Below are 21,831 nucleotides of genomic sequence, written 5' to 3' on the forward strand. Positions count from 1 at the left end.
AACACTTTGGCCAGTTGGCAATGGGTTGTGAATATTTTTTTTGAAATCAAATTGCTTGAAAACTGTCCGCTTTAACTTGAGAGAAACGTCGAATGTTGTCTCAGATTGCATACACGTAGGCGCAAGGTCTAGCGCTAGACGGCTGTGATTATTCGTTTCCCATTCTCAATCGATATTATGAAAAGAATTTAAATGCAAATGATACTTGGTTGTCGTTTTATTTCATAGTCACTTTGGTTTTGCGTGTGTTTGAGTGAGTTTTCTCCGGTTTTTGGTTTGACATTATACAATTCTAGTCTGCGCCTGCGTTTCTACTATTCACCGTCATTAGCTCGCGCCATCCTGTCCCTTCGCAAAGGAACTACATTTATCTCGTAATGATGATGATGATGTTGGTAATGATACGTCTTTGACACCTGTCGGTTTTATTACTTTGCTCCATAAAATAGTAGATGAGAGATACGTAACGAACAAAGGAAGCGAACATAAACAGAAACAAATCAATGCTAACACAAATACTACACATTACTCAACGCTTATATTGCCACGTGTGGGATACGCTCGTTTGCAGTCCCCAAAAATCGCTGGATGTATCTTTTTGCTCCTCGCTTACTGTGCTTACATTAGTACGGTTTACATTCAATGAGATTATATACATGCTCATGTGTGCCATTTAAATGTTGTTTTAGCTTGCCTTCTGCTTTCCTATACAAATGATCTCTGGGACGCGACACGCTGGGTTATCCCGACAAAAAGGGTGATGGTACCAATATTGTAACCCTTTTTCGAAGCGCACATTTGATACACGACATATTTACAGATAAGAGAGATAGCTACGCCTAGAGGGTTAGTATCGGGCGCACTATATTGTTTCCGTTGTGTGCGGTTTAATGAGCTTCCGGAGCGGGGGTCGCCAGCGTGCGCCGTCGTCGATAAGAGTGATCGGTATGTGTATTTATTGCTTTCCGTATGCTTGGTTTATCTGCGCGACCGAGCACTGTACCGTAGCTATCTGCTTCTACTGCAAAGCATACCCAAGAACTGCAGCGACTGTAAGGGCGAGGAATGATTCGAGCAGCGTTGAACCGGAGCTGCGACCCACCTGACGATGGTTGGTGGTCGGCGGTGTCTGTTGCCCGCTGCGGGACATTTTCGCCTTCAAATCGATATCGATCATATTGGTCGATTCGTGATCGTCCATCGCCGGCATGTCGATCATGTTGGGACCCGTCTCGGTGACCAGGTTCGTGTGAATGTTTCGACACTTGTCCATCGGTTTCCAGGAGCGCGTAATGTTGCTGCTGAACGATTCCGATTCGATGCCCTGTGGGAGAAGTAATACAGAGAGCGAGAGAAAAAGAAAGAAATTGAAAAAGTTGCACTAGAAAAACGTATGCTTCAATGTGTTTCTGGGGGCGAAAAAGCGAATTTTTCTCGAATTGAAAATTTCATCACGTTTCTCACGTCGGTAAACCCACTTTACTGTTTAAATGTTTCTGTCGAGTTCGTGTTTTCCCACCGGGAGTGTATCTGTTCCAGAGAGATGATGTTTTTTTTTTGGGAGTTTCATTTCGGGCTTGATGTTTTCGGTAGGGTTTTTACAGCGAATCATTCCGTTCTGTGGCGTGGTAAATGATACCACTCATATCTAGCCACACAAGAACAGCCCCAAACCGAATGTTTTCCGATCGAAAACCCACAGCCACACAGAACACAGTGGCGGTGATCCGGAGCCAAGTGGCCGTGATGTGAGAAGGGGGATAAGAAATTGTACCAGATAAAACGTAGAAACGTTCTGGTCATTTGTTCCAATTCGTTTGCTCTTAAGATGGACGGTGTTGGACCCTATTCTCGGTTACGGAAAGAACGCAGAGCGCAAACCGGTAAGAGGAAGCAAAGTTGCATCGTGCACTTTTCATTTGCGGTGTCGGAATGTGATGTTGCGTTGGATGGTACCGTTTTCATGGCTTGCGGCCCCATCACGAGATGTTCCCGGGATATATCCATCAAATAATGGAGATGGACGATGGACGAGCAGAACAGATCAACGGTGGTCGTGAGATGGTTCGGTTGGCGGCAAACGGATCCGTATCGGTGTGGTACTAGTAACCGCATACCAATTACTAGCGCCATTTGCACGAGTGCGCAAGAAGTAACAGAATGTGCAGAGCGTAGCTCAGCATCGGTACCTTCGAGCAAAACAAAAGTATTTGTTAACGAGAACGGACTTGGACTACAAGTTGTATTTTCTTGTGTAATACAAGGAACGAAAGAAAGTTTCGTGTTTCCTTTGCCTTCTTATGTTTGTTTTCTTGCTTTGTTGCTAGTTTTGTAGCGCATTGCACGGTCAATTGATTAAATAGAAAACAGGACAAAAACCGCATGAATGTAAGTGAGCTGCTATATACAAATATTTATTTTATCATCGCATCTAGTTCGTTCAAAACTGCACTGGAATGGATACTAGCGGGGCACTTTATTCAAATGCGTCTCATGCCACTTACAACCCACAGCGGTTGTATGCAAAGAATAATTGGCATTTAAAATAAATTAACTCTAAAACGATGTTGACGATTTAAGACCCCAGGACTCCCGTATGCCGCGGTCATGTTTCAACATCCGGAAGGATGCACTCTCAACAACGCAGCAGCAGCACTAAGTGCGCCTTTCGTCGTACAAAACGGTAAAGTTTTCCTGCAGCAACAGAATCATTACAATCCGTGCAGTACTTCAGATGTAAGAAACTTCTTAACGAGCTTCTCGGGCGTTTTTTTTTCTTCTGCTACTGCCATTTGTTCCCTGCCTGTGTTTGCTTTTACTTCGTGCGGAACTGGCATGAGCGGGAACGCTAGAAATATAGCTGCGATGTTGTAATTTCTTAGTCCTGACCAGTTTTCTTACAACATTGCCGGCCAAACCAAACTGGCCGATGGGCTAAATTATACGGAAGGAAAAAGATAAAATGAAAACGCGTCGAAACGGGACACGCTTAAGAATTATGAAACTAGAGCCCAAAATTAGGGGAAAAAGGGGAAGCGATGTGGAGTGTAGAAAACAAACTTTCGTGCCTCAATTATTCCGTTTGAAGCCGTGACGGTTGTGTGGTAAGCACCGGGAGCAACAAAATGTCCCTATTTTGCAGATGCAGTGTATAAATGGTCTCAAGCTGCAACCATTTGAAGATAGGCAAATAAGGGAGAATAAAAAATTAAAAATGTAATATTTATCAACGAAGAAAGTGGGCTGAGGAACCTCCAAAGTGTGGGTGTGGAATTATTCACGGAATTGCGTTTTTCATGCTTAGTTGGAAGCGTGAAGGCATGGGTTCGTTTGATTCGTCGTGCCGGATGAAACTATAAATACAAGTGCTTCGCTTCGCATCCATCCGGCCGAGTATGATGAAGGATGTAGATGACGATCTAATGTTCTATTACTCATGTACACATGTACACACTCACACAGGCAGAGAGAGTCTTTATACTTCTTCATAAAGCAATCACGCACAGTTTCTTCTAATCATTACCATCAATGGTTTTATTATGGCGTTTCATACCGCTGCAGGACACGGGAGGCCACTGGAGGGGATTGTCGGACAAAACTTCAAGTACCTGGTGTTCTACTTCTTGTCCTCATTCCACCCAGCCAGCGGAAACCCCTCCGGGAGAGTTTATGATGTAGTAGTTCCTTTACACAAGTGTTTTTTTTTTCTTTACGTGCCTCATGTTCCGACCATTTCCCAACCTGGCTTCCAACCATTGATCCATTCAACGAGGCGAATGCACCGGGAACGGCCTCTGATGTCTGGACATGGAAAAGAAGAAAAAAAACATCCGCACACTCACCCCCACCCACAAAAAGAGATTTAAAGGAGGTGGCAAGGCTGGAGGTTGGGTACTTAAAAAATGTCTCGACCAACATCATCATCAACCCTCCGTCCATCCATCTCCACCCAACGTCGGTTTGGGTTGAAAAGAAAACGTCCGCTCCCTAGTTCCCTTTGGCCCCCTGCTCAACTTGGGATGCCACACACTCTTCCTGAAGGGCAAATAACAAAAGGAGTACAGAAGAGCGTGAGTGTGCGCGCGAGTGCTTTTGAAACAAACATCAAAGGGATGCCGACATTACAACATATCGAGAATAATAGCGCCCGGTATGGTCTGGAGTGAGTTTTTTTGCGATGGTGCCGTGACCAGGAGCCGAAACCGATGAAGCTTGAGCCTCGTTGAAACACTCTCTGGTAACAGAATGGAAAGAATGAGGAGGAAACGATGCAAAAAGGGTTCCGGGGTAGAAAGGAATTATGTGTGTTTCTTTTGAGAAAAATGACAAAGACTAAAGATCCTGTACCCGATTGGGATGACAAGAAACAGCAGAATTTACAATCGGGCCCTGGAGACTGGACTTTGTGCTGGTAGGAAGGGAAAAGAGAGACATCTTCATTTGCACCATCCATTCAATTGATTAGTGCTTTTCGTTATCGACACCAGATGGAGCTGCTTATTTTTCTTCCATTTAATATTGCTGGAGGAGACTAATAGCGACTTATTACAACATCCTTATTTACTTTCCCTTAACTTTCAGAGTTCTTATGATTCACTAACATGTTACCTAGAACCTGGCCCTGGTTAACTTTTTTTCACTATCTAGGGCGTGATAAAGTGATACGGAAAGAAATAAAATTCCGTGATGTAATAAGCACGGACATAGAAGGAGCTCTTCTAAAAGTAAGAATTATGTGTAAGGCAATTTTTCAATCTTAAAACACAGTAGAAAAAAAAATCCCCAAACTCTTTGATGTCCCTACGTCGTTGACTTTGGAAAGACAACCCCAAAGAAAGGAGCGCAGAAAAAACGCCAACTCATTTTTTGGACAATAAAAGGGGTAACAAAACATCAACCTTGGCGAACAATGTAAATCTCGGGACGTGTGGAGTACATTGGCTTACGAACAACGGCTTACGAAACAGGTGCATCGTGCTGGAATGCAGGCATCCCACTTGCATTCGGGGATGCAACCAAACTGTCTGCAGTTTGGAAAGGAAAATGGAGGTGAAAAAAAACGAGATACACGAACCCAACCTTCGCTGTAATGTCCTTTGATGTCACTGTGTATACATAAGAAGTCGTTGTCATTCTTGGGGACAAGCATTTCTGTAGTGTGCGCAGTGGATGGGACACTGCGGCTCCGTGCACCGAGGTTTGTCTCTCATTAGCGCTTAACGCTTGGTACATGTATCCTTGTGGGTAACATACGTACCTTGCAAGTTCCCATGTGTTCCAAACCCATAGGAAAAGGGCAGCTAGCACTGGTCTTGTAAAAATGCTATGTTTTATCTCGTCTTTATCTAAATCCTTTTTCTCAACTCCAACTTTAGTGTAAAATTGCGTCTTCAAGGGATGTGTTTCGCTTTGATGTTACACTAAAGAGCGCTTGTCTAGCTGTGACTTCTTTGCCTCGTGCATTCGTCTATGTTTGCACACTAACCAAATAATGTTGCATGTAGCAAATAGCATATGTGTTTTGTGAAGAATTTGTTTCAAACGCGGCCTCACAAACCGGTTCGTGCGTTTCAATTGCCACTTGAACGGCGCCATCCTTAAGATTAGCGTTAGTGCCAAGGAGTGCAATGGAAGTTTTTGTGCAGAAAAAGTTACCCAAAGCTGTGCAATACCCATTACAAGTCTCATTTTCGTTCATCAGCGAGATAGCACCATTTGTTTCACTCGAAATCTGCCACCCTACAGCAACAGAAAAACCCTCCACTAAGCCTCGAAGTCACAGGTTCTAGCCTCACGAGACTCGTAAGGATTTTGCTTCATTTGTAAAACGAAACTAATCCCTTAGGTATGGTGGGTAGTTTTACCAAACAGTTTTTGCTTTCTTAGGGGTTAGAAAGGGATTAAAGAGTGGATAGAAACACGCACACACGACAGTTCGTGCGTGTGAGTCATATGGGAACCGGGAAGATAACCCCGGACATGCGAGAAATCCATCGAAATCTTCCTTCCCACACGTGTTGCTGTAGTACGGCTGAATGGAATTGAGCGTGGAGGGTTCGTATTTAGTTTTTTTTCCTCAGTAAAGGCCTCACTAGCGTCTCACTGGGTACAGTTGGCACGTAATGCTTCCATAAAAAAACGACACTCACATACAGGGCATAGAAAACTCGACTGCAAAGGACCAAAGTGCCCCAGTGGGGAATTATATGTTATCATTACCATTTTCGGAAGGCTTATTTAAAAGTTTTATTTCATCCATTCCATCGCATTCCCCCCCACGCAACTTGGGTTGTCCAAAACCAAACGGACTAGTTTTAGTAGAGGGTATGGCTGCGGAGGAAAATCCCACACGTGCTTCATCGGTTTCGTACGAACCCTGTCATAAACTGTCATGTGCAGTAATGGTTAAGGACAGCCGAGATGGCTGAAAGGATTAAAGGACAGGTATTGGAAACACTGCACTGGTGTGGCCGTCTCGTAATGGCAGTCAATTGAAAACAGCTCACAAACACAACCCGTGTCTCCCGTATTAGACATCACCCACACTCGAATGAAGTTGGTAGAAAATATCTTTAAAATACTCTCCGGGAACCCTTTCTAAACTGTCAATCCATGGTAAAATTTAGCGTCGGGGACAATTTTACTTACCGGCAGCATCGTATTGGTCGGTGTCCAGCAGAGCGGCTTGAAGGAACCCTGCCTAGTCGCGTCCTGGAAGCTCTCGAACTGATTCTCCCAGTCGTAGGATGTGAGCCGTCTCTCGAGCGTCATACCGGCCAGTTCGGCCGGGGAAGCTATCACGACCGGGTTGGTCCCACTGTTGGAGAAAGAAAGAAACAGCAACGAAATGTACACTCACAGCTCACAGCACTTTACGGTGTGGTTTGGTTCGTTTAAAGTCAAAAACCGGGGCATGCATGTTTGAAAATAGATCTACACCTGTACACGCATAGACACGGCGCAGCAACTGTCCGACCCGTAATGGTGTAACGTGCGTTAATCGATTCGGATCGAAGCGTAAAAACGAACAGGCAGCAAACCTAACCTATCGGTTGCTAAATTGTGCCAAAATTGCAGAAAGTAGAAAAAAGTGACAGGAAACCCTAACCGACCCATTACCGGTCGACAGGGGGGCCGGAATATTAGTGAACCGGACAGTTTGCGGTTGGCGATGGGTTTTTGGGCAAACTCCTGTAGCCCCGAAATGGGGTCCAAAAATGGCCGTAACACCCACCAATGGAGGGAACCGTGGGAAGGACAGGTGTGCTAATGGACTTGCCCACCCGTCGACCGTGGTTTGACGATAAGGCTTTGGCGTTTAGTATGTGTGTGTGAATTTTTGTAATGTTTTTAAGCGGAAGAACAACTCTCGGTTACGCTGGTGGATTGTTGCAAATTGTTGCATAGTACAACGGTTAGTTTACAGCGGTTACGTGGCCGGTTGGGTTTGAAATGTTCCACCGAACCCTCCGGCTGCGGTTTTACCGAATCAACGGTACAGATGACGTCACAAACCGATTCGAACCAGCCGAGTTGGGCGTTAGGTCACAATAACGAATCAATTGGCTGTAAAGTGCTTTCATTTAATGGGAAGTTATGTGGATATGGTGCACTTTATTTGAACAAGGGGCTATGGAAGTGGCAATAATTATTTGGCAGAACCGTAAAAAACGTTCTTAGAAATTTTAGACAACTGAAAGAAGTTGTCAATAATCTCTCCCTGCTGTTTGCTCAAAAGCTTTTTATTTTTTCCCGAAAATCTATTCAAATCAAATTCTACATTTACAATGCCCGAGAGTATGACATCGTTTTGGAAAGTTTTCTACTCCACTCTGTACTTCCAAGGTGTCTAGGAAGTACTACATAGAACTTATATAAGGAAATTTTACTCTTTTTAACAAAGAAGCATTTCTTAGTAAGAAATACACCCTGCCACAATACAAACTAAATTAGATTCGTCAATTTTTCAAAACCGAATCAACCTCACCAAAACCTTCAAGATTGATTGTCCTAAGCACTCATGTGCTTTGTGTGGTTTTCGTCGGGCCCTCGTGTGCACCTTTGCACAAAACAGCGGCCTCAATTAACAGAACCGTAACTGCTTGCTGGGCTTGCTGCCGTTTCGCAAGATGAGGAAAATCCATTTTTCTATCCACCGAGATTAATAGCCGAACCGTCACTGGGACGTATGGGAAATATTTGGGGTTTGGTACGATTCGTTCTAAATAAACGTTCAGTCCAACAGCCGGTGGCTGGGCAAGCAACAACACTATACCTAAATTTACTTTTTCGCAAAGCGGTGTTAATTCTGTACGGGCGCGTTTTGGCAAACGTTTTGAAGAAATGTACCGCTGTGTCGCTAGGGAATGGGAAGAGAAATTATTTTACGAATGGGTTCTTTCTCTCCACGCCGCGTCCTTTCCCTTTGAAGGATGAACTGAAACTCGTACTAGATGTAGATGATGCCGACGATGATGGCGACGAGTCCGGGCTTCGTTACTTAATTTATTTCCCAGCCGTAATCGTTCCGAAGAATTATGTTTTTCAGCAATAAATTTAAGTGGTTAATGGTTTTGAACCGTTTTCGTTACGGTTTTTTTTTTGTTCTCTCTCTCTCTTTAGCTAGGCGCCCTTTACCACCTACAAGACACCGAGTGGAGTCGAGTTTTTGGTCAAAATGATGGAGCCATCGGGTTTTAAGGGATGCAACAACATTCTTGTGGAGAAGTAACACTTGGTGGCATAAAAAAGTGTGTCGACTGGCAGTTGCTGTACAGTCTGACCATGCTTTTCTTCTCCTTTCCACTTTCCCTTTGGTAGCGCTAACCAGGCTCCCACACAACCGATGAGGGCTTTGGATTTTAGAGCGTGAAGCTCGCAGTTGGCGTTCCGGTGGGTTTCCTCTGCCTGGCCTGCGCCATATTGCACTCCGGCTGCGAGGGTTGTTAGCTAGCAGCGAGACGATGGAATGCTACCTTCGCTCGCACCCTCATGGTGATGGCAGTATGTATTTATATATATTATTTCGAAAGTAATTTATTACATTCGTTGTGCAAGATCAAACATATAGCACGGTCGCAAACAACGCATAGCGGCACTGAGCGCGGCAGGAAGGGTGCGAACAAGGAATGGCGTATTTCCCCGTCTTCCTGTGCGGGGAAAGGAAAAACCCATTTCTTCCAGCCTGTCCGCGACAGGCTTTGTGAGTTTGGTTGTGTTTTTTTTCTATTGTGGCTGAAAAATTCCACCACGGTTTTCTTCTCGTCGTTGTGGATTAGCGATGCATGGGGACGGGATGGGGAGAAGATACGGAGGTAGTGAAAGTAATTCATTACCCACTTTCGCGCACTTTTCGAAATGAGATTTACGCTTAGCGCGCGGGAATGTTTTCACCAATTCCTGCCGTTGTGTGGTTGTTCGATACAGTTTGGTACCGCAAGGGTGCGTACAAGAATTACTTAGCAATACATTTTTTTATATTTATTTGATTCATTATTGTGCAAACAGAACAATTATTGCTTTCACAGAATACAGAGAAAAATGAAAAATATGCCAACGAGTTTTTAAAACATTTTAAGTTAACGGCAACAAACTTTCATACTTTCACGGCTTACAAAATCATGACGTTAAAACTAAATTTTTAATCCCAGCATTATACTTTAACAATAAAATAATAAAACAAACGTACTGTCAATGAACTTAGTTAAAGGTTAAACCCTTTCATTTTTAACGACCTATCAACGACTAAATGGCTTTCATTGCTATCCAATTAGTCAGTTGCAAATTGATTTTAAAAATATTTAATCAAATTGGTTTAGTTCTTCGACATAAATGTTACAGCACATCTACGCTACACTGTTTCTCGAGGTGTTCCCTTTAAAAAGCAACGTTCAACAATACCCTCTCGGTGCTTCATTCAGAACGGCTTTAAAAGTTAGTTGCTGTCTACTTACGTTTCAATAACTTCACTGTTGAACGAGTGAAAGCGAGCAGCACTCTGTAACCACAGCGCTAAACCCATCTGACGAATACAGGTGAATCCACCGCTCATTAGCGTTTATATGGGAGCTTTTAAGGTAAAGTTTCACCCAGAGCAAAAGTATCGCTTCATCGACTCAATCCTTTTAATGCAAGACCAGCTCACGGAAAGCGGGATTAAACTTTGCGCGCGAACCTGTAACGTTACCGCGTAGAGTGCGAACAAACTCCATCAGTCACCGGTTCCGTTAACCTTTGAGATTTCGATGTTTTAATTAAAATAATTCTACTGGGAGTGCTGGTTTTAGGATGCTGACACTTCCACACCATTCGGAATGTCATTAGCGCACATCGGGGACACATTAAATATCGGAAACGAAGTTATAGGCCCTCAGCTGTCAGCTAGTGGTTGGTCGTGTCTTATTCAATTTCGCAACAACGAAACGGAGATTTTCGTAACACGAAATATGCATTAGAAAGTAAATATCTAAGAAAAGGGAAAGGCATTGATGGCTACTGGAACTGCTGATAATATCCCACATTCAAACAATATCTGGCAAGGGTGATGAGACAATCCGGCAACATTGTCGTTACTGTTGGTGAGACAAAGCCTGTGCTAATCTTAAGGCGACTAATGGTAGAGGAAGAAAAAAAGAACAACAATCCCATCACGAAGACGTAAGACTCCCATCGGAATTGTCCCTGGGATTGGGATTTCTAGCTGCAAATCCTTTCGATTCCTTTTTTCTGGGCCCGTTACCCATGGCGGTACGACCACACAGAGCATCAGGTGCAATTGTCACAGGGATGACTCTCCCTATGAGGAAAATTTTACGATCCTTTTTCTGTACCCTCTCGATTTTGTCGCTTTATGCAATGGAAAGTCTTGCAAACGATATTGCATAACGTTCATTGTGGAGGGTCCTAGCTGGGCAATGGTACGAGATGATAAATAATGCGAAAACATGTAGGCAAAAGTTCTCAGGTGCAAATTACTTTTCGCCTTCCCACGCTAACCCGCCCCATTACCGTACGCTGCTTTCCGATACTTTTTCCCAACGAGATTTTTGTTCACTACAGACACACGCTCCTTTGTTGCAAAGAGAGGATGTACTTAATGTTTTTATTAGCGTTGCATTTTTCCCTCAACAAATTACAACGCTATCCTTTGCAGGGTGGTGAGAAGAATACCTGGGAAAAGTTGTTGTACTAGTGGAACAAAAACATGTCATTATTAAGCCAACAACACTTTCTTCGCAAAGTGTTCTACTGCCTGTTGGTAACTGGGTGAGGAAAAAGATTAATCTTTTCGCGTGAATTTTGTGCCCCACTGTTTAACATGAATTGGAAAAAACTATGGCGTCTATTGCTAAATGTTCTTCGGTTTCTATTATTTTCTTTTTATGTTACTTTTATATGACACTTTTTAATAAACCAATTATTAACTAGCTGGCGCCTTGGGTATTCTTTAACACTTTTATTTCCGTCAAATCCCGTGTCATCGATCCTGGGATTAAATTTTAACAACGGGCTATAACTGTAATAGTCATTATTAACGAAATAAATTACTCCCATTGCCATTTTATACATGTTAGTATCATTATGGAACTTTTACTTCTTTAAACGTGAAGTGATATCATAGTGTTGAACCTTTGTGATCAAAAAAACTAATCTTGTCACGTCCTTTGCATGACTATTAGTCTACTCCTATATCATTCGTCTAATATAATATTTCATGATGTGCACTAAAATGCTCGAGATTCCCGGCACACTCCTTTTGGTTCATCATCGCTTCATTTGATTTTGCGCCATGCTCATTTGCCATCATCAGGAACGACACCCAGCACCAGCAATGCACCATCGGAGCGTGATAAAGATAACAACGATCGCCATGCCACCAGGGCCACCAGCGCGCAAAAAAAAGATTGTGATGTATCTGCTTGTATTGTGACTGTGAACTGTATTTTGCATCAAAAATTTAATGACGATCATGGTTCATTTCGTGAAAAAGAAAAATGTCCTCCATTGCATTAGCGCTCGTCCCCCATGGGAGGCCCGCGTTGTGGGCTTGGGGACAGCAATGCGGTTGACAGTGGCCACAAAACTATAAACAAGATAAGTTTCCCCGTCTTTTTTTCGCCGTTGTTTTGTTTGTGTTGATCCCATGTCAATACGACTCTGCCTGCGGAAACTGCCTCCCACAATAAGGGTGGCGCCCGGCATTTTTTTGACCATACAGCCTTTGTTCCTTTTGCGGATAGCCAAATGCAGCAAAAAAAAAGGAAAAAAAGAACATGTTTAAATGTTTTATTTTTGCCTTTAGTGCGAGCAGTTCGGTTGAGTTGGCACGGTGCGCGGTCAGATGAAAAAGGTTTCATTTCGCCGATCGTTGGCGGTCGGTGCCATTTTATCATCTGCATCACCTGCAACTCTACGAAAACCAAAATAAAATACAAAACAAAAACAAAAAACTGTCGCACCATGATGAAAGGAAACCAAAGTGTCCCGGTGGCCACGATGTAAAATATAATATCTCATCAGGCATCTGGTAGGTTGCATTGGCAAAAACCTGTAACTGCTGCAATGGATGAAATCATTTTGATTCGTTTTTCCTTATTTTCGCATTTCACCATTGTGATTCGCCATCTTTTGCAGGGATGCAGCAACGCAGCACGAAGGCGGCAGCAGAAAAAAGAGCTATCATTAAAATTTAATGAGATTTTTCCATTTTCCTTTTCGTGGTAGCATTTTTTGTTGCCGCTGCTCTCTTACATTCAATGAACAATCCATCACCTCTTTCGAAGGTTCCGTTTCGCAAACAACTAGAAGGATGTAATAAGAACCAAAAGACAAAATACGGATTGAAACAAAGATTCGGGTGGGGTAGGGTTTTTTTTTTCTTTTTGTAGATTTTTTCTTTCAATTTCGAAAGAAATTACTACCATTTGAAGCGCTTATGCGGTACCAGTTTACCTTCATTATTGGTAAAAAACGCACCACCAGTGATGCTGAGGGTCTGAGGGCTTGAAACTGAACAAATTTGTTACAGGCAGGTGACGATTGAGGCGAGAGCTTTGGTGCGAGGTGGAAAACATTTTTCTATCCGGTCAGTTGAAAGGTCTGCACGGACTAGCCAGGTGGACTGAGATGCTTTCGAAGAAATTGAAAGCGAGGAGCACAGAATGTCTAAAGATCGGAAAAAAGGTCCGCAGAGGTAGAGAAGTTTTCACAAAGGCATTGGCCAGGAAGCCCGAGAGTGAATAAGGATACGAATCGGACTGTACACACGTACATGCACAATAGCTGAAGCAATTCATTTATACACCGCGGAAAAGCTCCTACTGTATCTCTTGGGATGGGTTTTGCCTATTTCTAGCAGAATTTTACAAAGCAAAAGGAAAGCTTCAGCACAAAAAAAGATGAAAATAAAAATTATTTCACAAATTCCAGCATCTTTACGCTCGGAGTATTCGCATTCCTAGCGAGAAGAGGCGATTGGGTGCGATAAAGGCGTTGCTTCTCCTTTATTGTCACACAACTTTCATACTTTTCCAACACTTCGAAGATACGCCGACAGTGTGGTTTGTGTGTCCCAGTGCGGTTGCGGTCGATTGTTTTGTGGTGCCGGAAATGGAACCCTCCAAACAGGCGCACGAAAAAAAGGGAACTGATTGTTGTGGCCTTTTTCCTTTCCGCTTTTTTGTGTGATTGTTCACTAGCAGCTGGTTTGCCTGACCACTCCCAGCCTAAAAAATATCCGTTGATAATACTCATTAAGCTACTTCGTTACACAGTTGAGTGGGAAGGATTCGATAATCGATACAGGGCCCTTTTCCGGTTCGATCGATTCGGGACATTCGTTCCAATTTCTTGTAATTCATTCCACTCACGTACCCTGACCTCCGGGGTGCGGTGTGATCGTTTTTTCCCAATTCTAAGAAATGATTTTCACAAAAGCAGGATAGAAATTATCATTCAACAATGGGGGCAACAAATCGTTCTATCGCTTTCTTTCAAAACCCAGAACCTACTCGAAATAAACTTGAAGGCTTGTAGGCTTTGAGAACCTTTCAGCTGACATCTTTTCTCATTTTTTGGGAGCAAAAAGATTGCAGAACCAAGGATCATCAAGTAGAGTTAAAAGGGAACCAAGAGTGATACAAATTAAATGTCACGTTTTGCAACGGCACGCTCGCTCTAAACTTTTAGGACATCAGTGGGAAAGGGGTTATCATTATGCGAGACGCGTTCTGAGACACGGGAACCGTATTTATCGAACGGGAAGTGTGCCGAACTGAAAAGGGAGTAATCTTCAAAATTGAATGAATGATGCTTGATTCTTGGAAAGAATACAAATAGATGAAAATTTCATTGCAGGGGACAGGAAGTAGAAACGGTCATTAAATAATTACCAAATTTCTCTACACTTTCTAATTCCTTGGAATTTCTAACACTACTTTAATGTGCGATATTGAAGTTTGCTGCTCAGTACGACGAGGAAATAGTTTCTTTAAACTTCGACAGAAGACGGACCCGCAAGATCTGCGGTGGTCATTATGTCAAAGAATATGAGACATTAAGGAGATTTCATATTCTCAGAAGGAAATCTCTGACAGTTTTGCCCAAAAGAAACCCCCAGCCGTGCGAAGACCAGATCGGATTCTATTTGGAAACTAATTTGTGAAGCATATTTAACACACAATAGTTACACTGGACATCGTGGTCTTGTTCTTTTCAAGAACTCCATTCAAGACAATGCAACCCAGCAATAAAACACATATAAAGTACACAGCGCTGCCACCTTCATTAAGACACATAGAAATGAACACATAGGAGTATCCAAGTCCATTAATTTATCCTTAAAGCTCGACATCCCACACAACTTTTCACAGCAGACTTAACGTCAGTTACTTTCTCCTGAAAACACATTTTTCCCACCTTCTTCCATGGCGTTGCAAAATGTCTTAACATATTTGACTGTACTTACGAAGCCAGCTCCTCGATGCCCAGCGAGTGTAGCACGGTCGGCAGACTTGGCAGCGAATGGCACGATGTCAACTCCCGCTGACGAGGGTAGTACAGTGTCAGGATGATACAGATTTCCTCCCGGGTCGTCATGCCACCTGTAGGGAAAACGAACGTAGTCGTATAAACGTGAATTTAAACCCCAAGACAATGTTGACCGGCCGTCAGAACAGTCTCCCGTGGGCGAGACCCGTGCGTACCCCAAAAAGGCACAACCAAACAGAGCACTTTAATGGCCGTCAGTGAAGTGTGACAGCCGACAGCCGGTTCACTTACCGAGAGTGATGGATTTGCGGGACGAGCTGTCATAGATACATTCCGCAACGAGACTATCACCTGGGAGTACGCGCACCGGAACGGTCAGCCGGCGGTAGTCCTGATAGCTTGGATCGATGTTTGTGTCACGCATTATCGGCTGAAGCTCCACGTTTCCCCGGATCTGGCAAATGGTGGTTGGTAGGTGAACATTTAGCAGTGGAAAATATTTGGAAGAATTTGTCCCCGTTCCGGTACCTACCTGTCGCAGTTTCACCTGTCGTCCGATCAGATGCGTTCGGCTCATGACGGCGAAGATGTTGATGCCATCGCGTGGGAATGCCCGCTGCGTGCAGGCCCCGATACAGTGGCCTTGCGATACCACGTTCTCCTGCCGGGGTGGAATGATGTGACGCCAGTTCGGATCGAGCCCAACGGACAGGACGCCCGCATCGTGCTGGCGTAGCTTGTGCGTGTAATACAGCTTCAGCCCCGAGTTGTCCACCATCTGTTGCTCCATGGCGATACTATCGTCCATATCGTCTGTCAGGTCCTCGTCGGCGTTCGAACGCGCATCGCTGTCTTCCGGCTGTGGTTCGGCCGTTTCATCGCGCGATTTAATGTTCATGTTGCGCTGCTGCTTGCTGAGATTCTTCCGATAGAACGGCGAGAAATCGTACGTGTAGTCGGGATAGTTGTAGTGCGTCTCGAGCATATAGTACGTGGCCTGGTGTGACTCGAGCGGGTAGCCGGCTTCCGGTGGGAAGGTGAATCCCTGTGCGGAGAGGAAGAAACATTAGAACGGTGGAGGTTGGGAAGATGCTTGAGCTAGTTGTTAGTACAGGAGTGCAAATTTAAAATGTTCACGTCTGTTGAATGGGACCGATAATGACACCGATCTGCCTTTTACAAGGTTTTGCTAAGTCATGTAAGCAGCGACGTAAATCTTCCCGTTCGGTTGTTGGAAGCGAACAGCCAAGACGACTTTATAGCCGTCTTTCGGAGCGTACAGTTTTTACGATTGAAGCTCCTCGCACTATTCCGTAAGTGCCAATCCCAGACTCATAAACTGCACGGAACAATGGCTCGGTAATAACGCTCGGCAAAGCGCAGATGCATGGCGTCATCGTCGTAAAAGTCACGCTCCGTATACCCATTTGCTACTGTTTCCCGCGCGTTACGCGCTCCTGCCCGAACGGTGATCCCAAACGAACCACTATTCCAATCCGCCAGTGCGCGCCAAGTGTAGTACACATCATAAACGGATGCGACCCGTAACACTAGTCGTAGTGTGCGCGAATAATGCGATAAATTACACCTCTTTTCGAACCGCTTTCGGGTGCGGGACGTGACGAAACGTAGCCGCACCGTGGGCACACCTGGCACCACACCTGGTGCAAGGTCTTTGCACCGGTTTGTAAGAACAGCGTGAAGGAAAATCAGTTCACGGCGACGGGTGATGACACAGCACATCGGTGTGCGACCGAACGGCGAACGCGAAATTCATTACATTCCATCACATTCAAATTGAATTGGCAATTGGCAAATTTATTCTATCGTGTAATTTAATTTATTCGTCTTGTTCACTGTTCCTGGGGGTGGTTTGGTTCTGCTTCGAATGGTCGCCGCGTTTACCAATCGGCGCCTTCCCGGGGAAACAGACGAATGAACCAAACAAAAAAAAACACAGAAAGCAAGAAGCCGAGCAAAGAAAAGCTTTTCCCACCAAACCGTGCCGGGCGTGGATGGATGGGATTGTGTTCTACTTTTATGTAGTCCGTCGTTTTTTGCCTATCCTTCCATTTTCTTTCTGTGGCACTAAGCGGCACAAATTCAATCAGCCATTTGTCGATTTGTTTTCTCATCTTTTGTTCCCTGCTGTTGTGTACGATCGGTAAGGACGCTTTTCAAGCAGTTATGCTCATTTTGATTTGTTCGCTCGGTACTGTTTGCTTACAATCAGCGGGCGTTTATTAAAGCCTGTCGCTAGAACCGTGGGCAAATCTTCTTTTTTATCCAATTGATGCTTTAGCTAAAGACAGTTTGTTTCATTTATTTCTACATCACACAAAAATATTCGTTTCATTCGAATCAAAATATTAATTGAATCCATACATCTCAACTAAACGTTTGTTTTTCAAAGGACTGGTCGCTTCTGTGATTTTTCTCTGTAAATGAATGTAAATGAATGGAGCACATGAAAACTTTGTCATTTTTTTCTCAATTTTATAATATTGTCGATATCCGTTGAATTCAATTATCACATTATACGAAAACATAATAACAATAAACTAGGATTTCCCACGTAAAACCACATTCTTGTTTATAGCGCCTGAAAGTATGCAAAAGGCACAACAAAGCTCACCTCTCAACATTCACTGCCAATTTCAATCTACCAGCGTCCTTCTGACCAATTAGGGGTGAATGGCAGATACGATTTTATTTCCCTACCCCAAAGCGCATTGTTCACATCAATGCATTTCTAAGAACAAATAAATGTTGTACATAAAACTAAAACGGTAGGTGGACTAGAGCAAACAAATAAACAAACAAATGAAGGCGAAACATGTCGACACACTCGCGAAATGTAATATGTTTTTCGCGGAATTGTTGTTTTGGCGTAACATAACCATTTTTGCATGCGATGAACGCGAGGGCACAATGAAAACTATTTTATCCTCCCATCGAGCTGCGCTTGTTAAACCATTTTTCGGGAACAATTTTGCAGCTTTTGAGGTGGGATTTTTGTGTACCGTTTTTTTTGTTCTTTTTGTATGACAGCACTACTAAAGCTACAAAGCACAAGCGCAGTTGTTTTTATTCTTGCTCCCTCACCGCTAAACCGAGAGATGGGAAGTTTTTGTTGGCAGTTTCATTAACAATCCTTGTTACATGGCATTGTTACACCACCGGCCTGTACTGCCGCCGCTGGCATCGGTATTTGTTTATTTTCTATTTTCCTGCTGTTTTGTTTTATGGGATGAGCAGGGCACAACAACCAAAAAAAACCGTTCACACACTGCTGCTGCACAAAGCAGCGGCTGCGTTAGGTGTGCTTCTGTGCTTTCGGTGACCTAATTTTCACTGGCACCGGAACACGCAAATATTAGCACCGGCAGCACGTTTCAGCGTTCTAAGCGTCCGTGAAAGAACGCACCCTTAACGTGGTCTTTAACGTAGAAGCCCACACACACACACACACGCACTGCTTCAAAGTCAAAATTTCCGATGCTTCGGTGCGGAACGAAAGCGAAAAATCAGTGATCCAGCAGTGCGTAAATGTTCTTTCATGTTTTGCTGCATCGGTTGGCTTTTTTTCTGTCGCGGATGTTTCACCTTTCGAGCTGTGGCAGGGATAAAACGCTCAGAGTAGTAGACGCTGGCACAAGGCGGAGATTGTATGTTTCATTTTGATACCAGAAAGGCGAAAGAATATTTCTTGCCACTACAGCGTCTTTTCGAATGTTAACACCCACACCGGAGAAGCGTCGTCCTAGCGTCGTTTGGAGGAGAACAAAAACGTCCCACCAAACCCACCCACAAACGAAATAGCTGCTCCCAAATAGGTACAAATGAAAATGCACGGAAAAGCCATACCGTTGACGGAAGCAAGCCGTAACCGTTAGTTAATTAGCGGGCGGAAAATGAGAGTGACTTTTGTCACCTACACAAACCAAGCGCTGGAACGCTCGATTCTCTTCTGTTTCTGTTGTTTGATTTTTTTGTTATTGCTTCCATCTTGTTCAGGTTCCATTCCGTTTCCGTTTGAAAGCAGAAATCTGGTTCACAGGTTTCCGCCCTACGGTGCGCGATGTAGCATCGAGCACAAAGAAGCGGAAAAAGCTGTGGTGATATGAAAGTTCGTAACAGAAGAGTGCGAAAAAATCGTTCTGCTTTGCCGTGGTGTTTTGAAGTCGGGTTTCCCTGTATCTTGAGCACCACCAACACTGTAAGATACGGCAACTTCATTGGTCGGTCCTGCTACTTCTGTCACGCTACTTACGTCAGATCCACGGGCCCAATTAGCTACGACGGTGTTGCAGTGCATCGGTTGCAGCCGGAAGCAGGGTTGGCCTCGTTCGCGGGATAGCTGCTCCAGCTCCTGCGACAACCCTTGGCACTCGTACAGGATGAGATGGTTCAGGTAGAGGACGCTCGTGCTGGAATCGAACACTGGCTCGTACTGCAAGAGAGTAGAAGGAAAGTAAGAGATTGATTTAGCACAAAACAAAGCAATCGAGCAGAAGCTATTGATTGGTTGATGTAAATTGGTTTGATTGCAGAAGCACTGCAGAAATGCAAAAATAATTAAAAACCGTTGGGCACGTGTGAGGATATTACGGTTTTAATGATTATTGCACATCTGACTCATAATAAATGAAATGATAACACGCTGTTTCCGATTTGCAACAACACAAGCAATTAGTATTGTTATTTGAGATTGACAATATTAGCAATAGATGGCGCTATTGTTTCAAATTTAGTATGTAGTAGTAAATTTAGTACAGCCAATTAGAAGCTATATTTTTAGAACAGTATTTGCAACTAAAAATCCCTTATTGAGGATAGCTTTAAGTCTCAAGTGACGTAAATTGTTAACTAACTTTCTTTCACAAAACAAATCCTTTAAGCGTACGAAAGCAAGGAAAAGACTATTTGATTAAAAGTATATCACTTCACAAGGCAGAAACGCCATTCCCATTACTATTGCTCTTATCTACTTCGAATCAGCTTTCCCATTCCCAATAGGGCTACACTTGCAGTCGTCAACTATCGTCAGTACGTCAATCGAGAAACCGGCAGTGATCAACTCCTGCAGCACTTGATAAATGGAGATAAGCTGCCGCCGGTATGCTAGATTACGCTTTCCGCCTTTTGGAAACCACCGGAATGAAGTTATTCGTGCGCATCACACCATCACACCCGATCTAACGAATAATGGTGTCACCTCATTTGCATAAAGTAGAGAAAGACGTTCATGCGTGTTTCTCCCCCACCCAGCTACCGTGGAGCATGCGGGAGACATTCGGAAGGGGACTGAGCAAACTGACGGCAAATGGCTTCACAGATCATACTAGGGCAAGGGAGAACATACCGCACCACTTCCGTTTTCCGTCCGAAAAGGAAAGAAAGAAAGCAAGACCTGTCGAAGAAAATCTCGAACAAGCGCGATTTGAGTGAATGATCTGAATACGACCGGAATGTGACATCGAACGCCGGTACACCGGTACACCACCCGTTGGCGACGAAGGAATTGAGATTGATGAGTATTCTGGGCGCAGTATCACAAACCGGAGCAAGCGCCGCCGAGCAGCTCGTCAGCGTACCAATGCCAACGTCGGCGAGACCGGGTTGACACTTTTGCGTAGAATGTGAGCACATTTCTCCGGCTCCGGAGCCGTTTTGCGTGCAAGAGTGATTTGATCGATCAACTATCGATTCTTTCGGTCCGTTAGTGGAAGAATTGAACGTGCTGATGAGGCGAATGTTTAAGAGGGCGCAATAAACTCGTTTGCTCTCCATTCCCTCCGAATGTGTGCTCGTTAGAATGTTGTCCTATGCAAAGAAAAGGGGTACGGTGCGTTCTGAATTATAAAGACACAAGATTGAAAAAGGACACATTGAAAGGCCCGTCTTCTTCTGCAGTTGGAAGTCAAATGGTCGTTGTAACGCAAATCTTTTCCAACCTAAATTCTATTACCGGGATTAAGCAAACGAACTACGATGTTTTAATGTCCGCACGTTTTTCATTTAATTTCTAATTAACGTGGCGTCAGTTGTGTATACCACACGAACGCAGCAAACATCACGCGACGAAAGGGGACCGAACAGAAGATCCACAGATCAAATTACAAAACTCCCAAACCCTCCTTTGCATACGCGATTGTCGTCCATTTCTCGTTGCCTTTCGTACCTCCTTCTGTACGCAGTTCGGGACATTTACACAGCACACAGCGGTTGAGTGTTTTTCAACCCATCCCTTCCATTCGGCAGTACAATTCACTATGGAACGGCGGTTTGGTATAATTCATTTATTCACCGCTTCTTCATGGCATTAATTTCGTCTCTCTCGACAAACTGGGGGCTATATGATCCGCTTCCTGCTGGGCAATCTTAGCGTGTGCGCTTCATTCGCGGAGCAATTGTTCGATAGGATTGCCAGGATGCAGAATCCCGTTGGCCCTTTCAGGAAGACGAAATAAGGATCGTTTTTCAGTGCGATTCTTCTGGAACAGCATGGTTCCTCGCAGGGATGAGCCCCTACAATTTTATCAAGTACAAAACCGCCGCGGAATGCCTTTCTTTTTTCACATCTCTTCCTTTATCCTTTCAAGACGTCATTTCTCCATGCACTTCAGCACGGAGTGCCTCTTACGGCGCTTAATTCATGGTTGATTTTTGTGAAGATTATTACAGACGTACGCGGGGCAACCAAATATTTGCCCCGAGAAACAATAATACCATCGTTTTTTTTAAGTATTTGTTTGATTCTATTCTTTCGGCTGCTCCCGAGGGAACGATTGCTTTCCAATAGGGTGACCTTGTTTGTACGCCAGAACATACATACCAGCT

The 21,831-nt window shown here is 44.0% G+C and overlaps 1 protein-coding gene across 1 annotated transcript in view; it reads right to left on the reverse strand.

Moving 5' to 3' along the window:
* Positions 1 to 1,018: 1,018 nt before the first annotated feature.
* LOC128710449 (MOXD1 homolog 2-like) overlaps positions 1,019 to 21,831 on the reverse strand; it is a 43,604-nt gene continuing 22,791 nt past the window's right edge. The window contains exons 4-9 of the mRNA XM_053805501.1: positions 19,262 to 19,441; positions 15,521 to 16,033; positions 15,280 to 15,442; positions 14,966 to 15,101; positions 6,649 to 6,817; positions 1,019 to 1,324 (exon numbers count right to left, since the gene is read on the reverse strand). Coding sequence (XP_053661476.1) covers positions 1,019 to 1,324; positions 6,649 to 6,817; positions 14,966 to 15,101; positions 15,280 to 15,442; positions 15,521 to 16,033; positions 19,262 to 19,441 — 1,467 coding nt within the window. The remainder of the gene's footprint in view (positions 1,325 to 6,648; positions 6,818 to 14,965; positions 15,102 to 15,279; positions 15,443 to 15,520; positions 16,034 to 19,261; positions 19,442 to 21,831) is intronic.

Source organism: Anopheles marshallii, chromosome 2 (assembly GCF_943734725.1).
Source record: "Anopheles marshallii chromosome 2, idAnoMarsDA_429_01, whole genome shotgun sequence".
NCBI classification, from domain to species: Eukaryota; Metazoa; Arthropoda; class Insecta; order Diptera; family Culicidae; genus Anopheles; species Anopheles marshallii.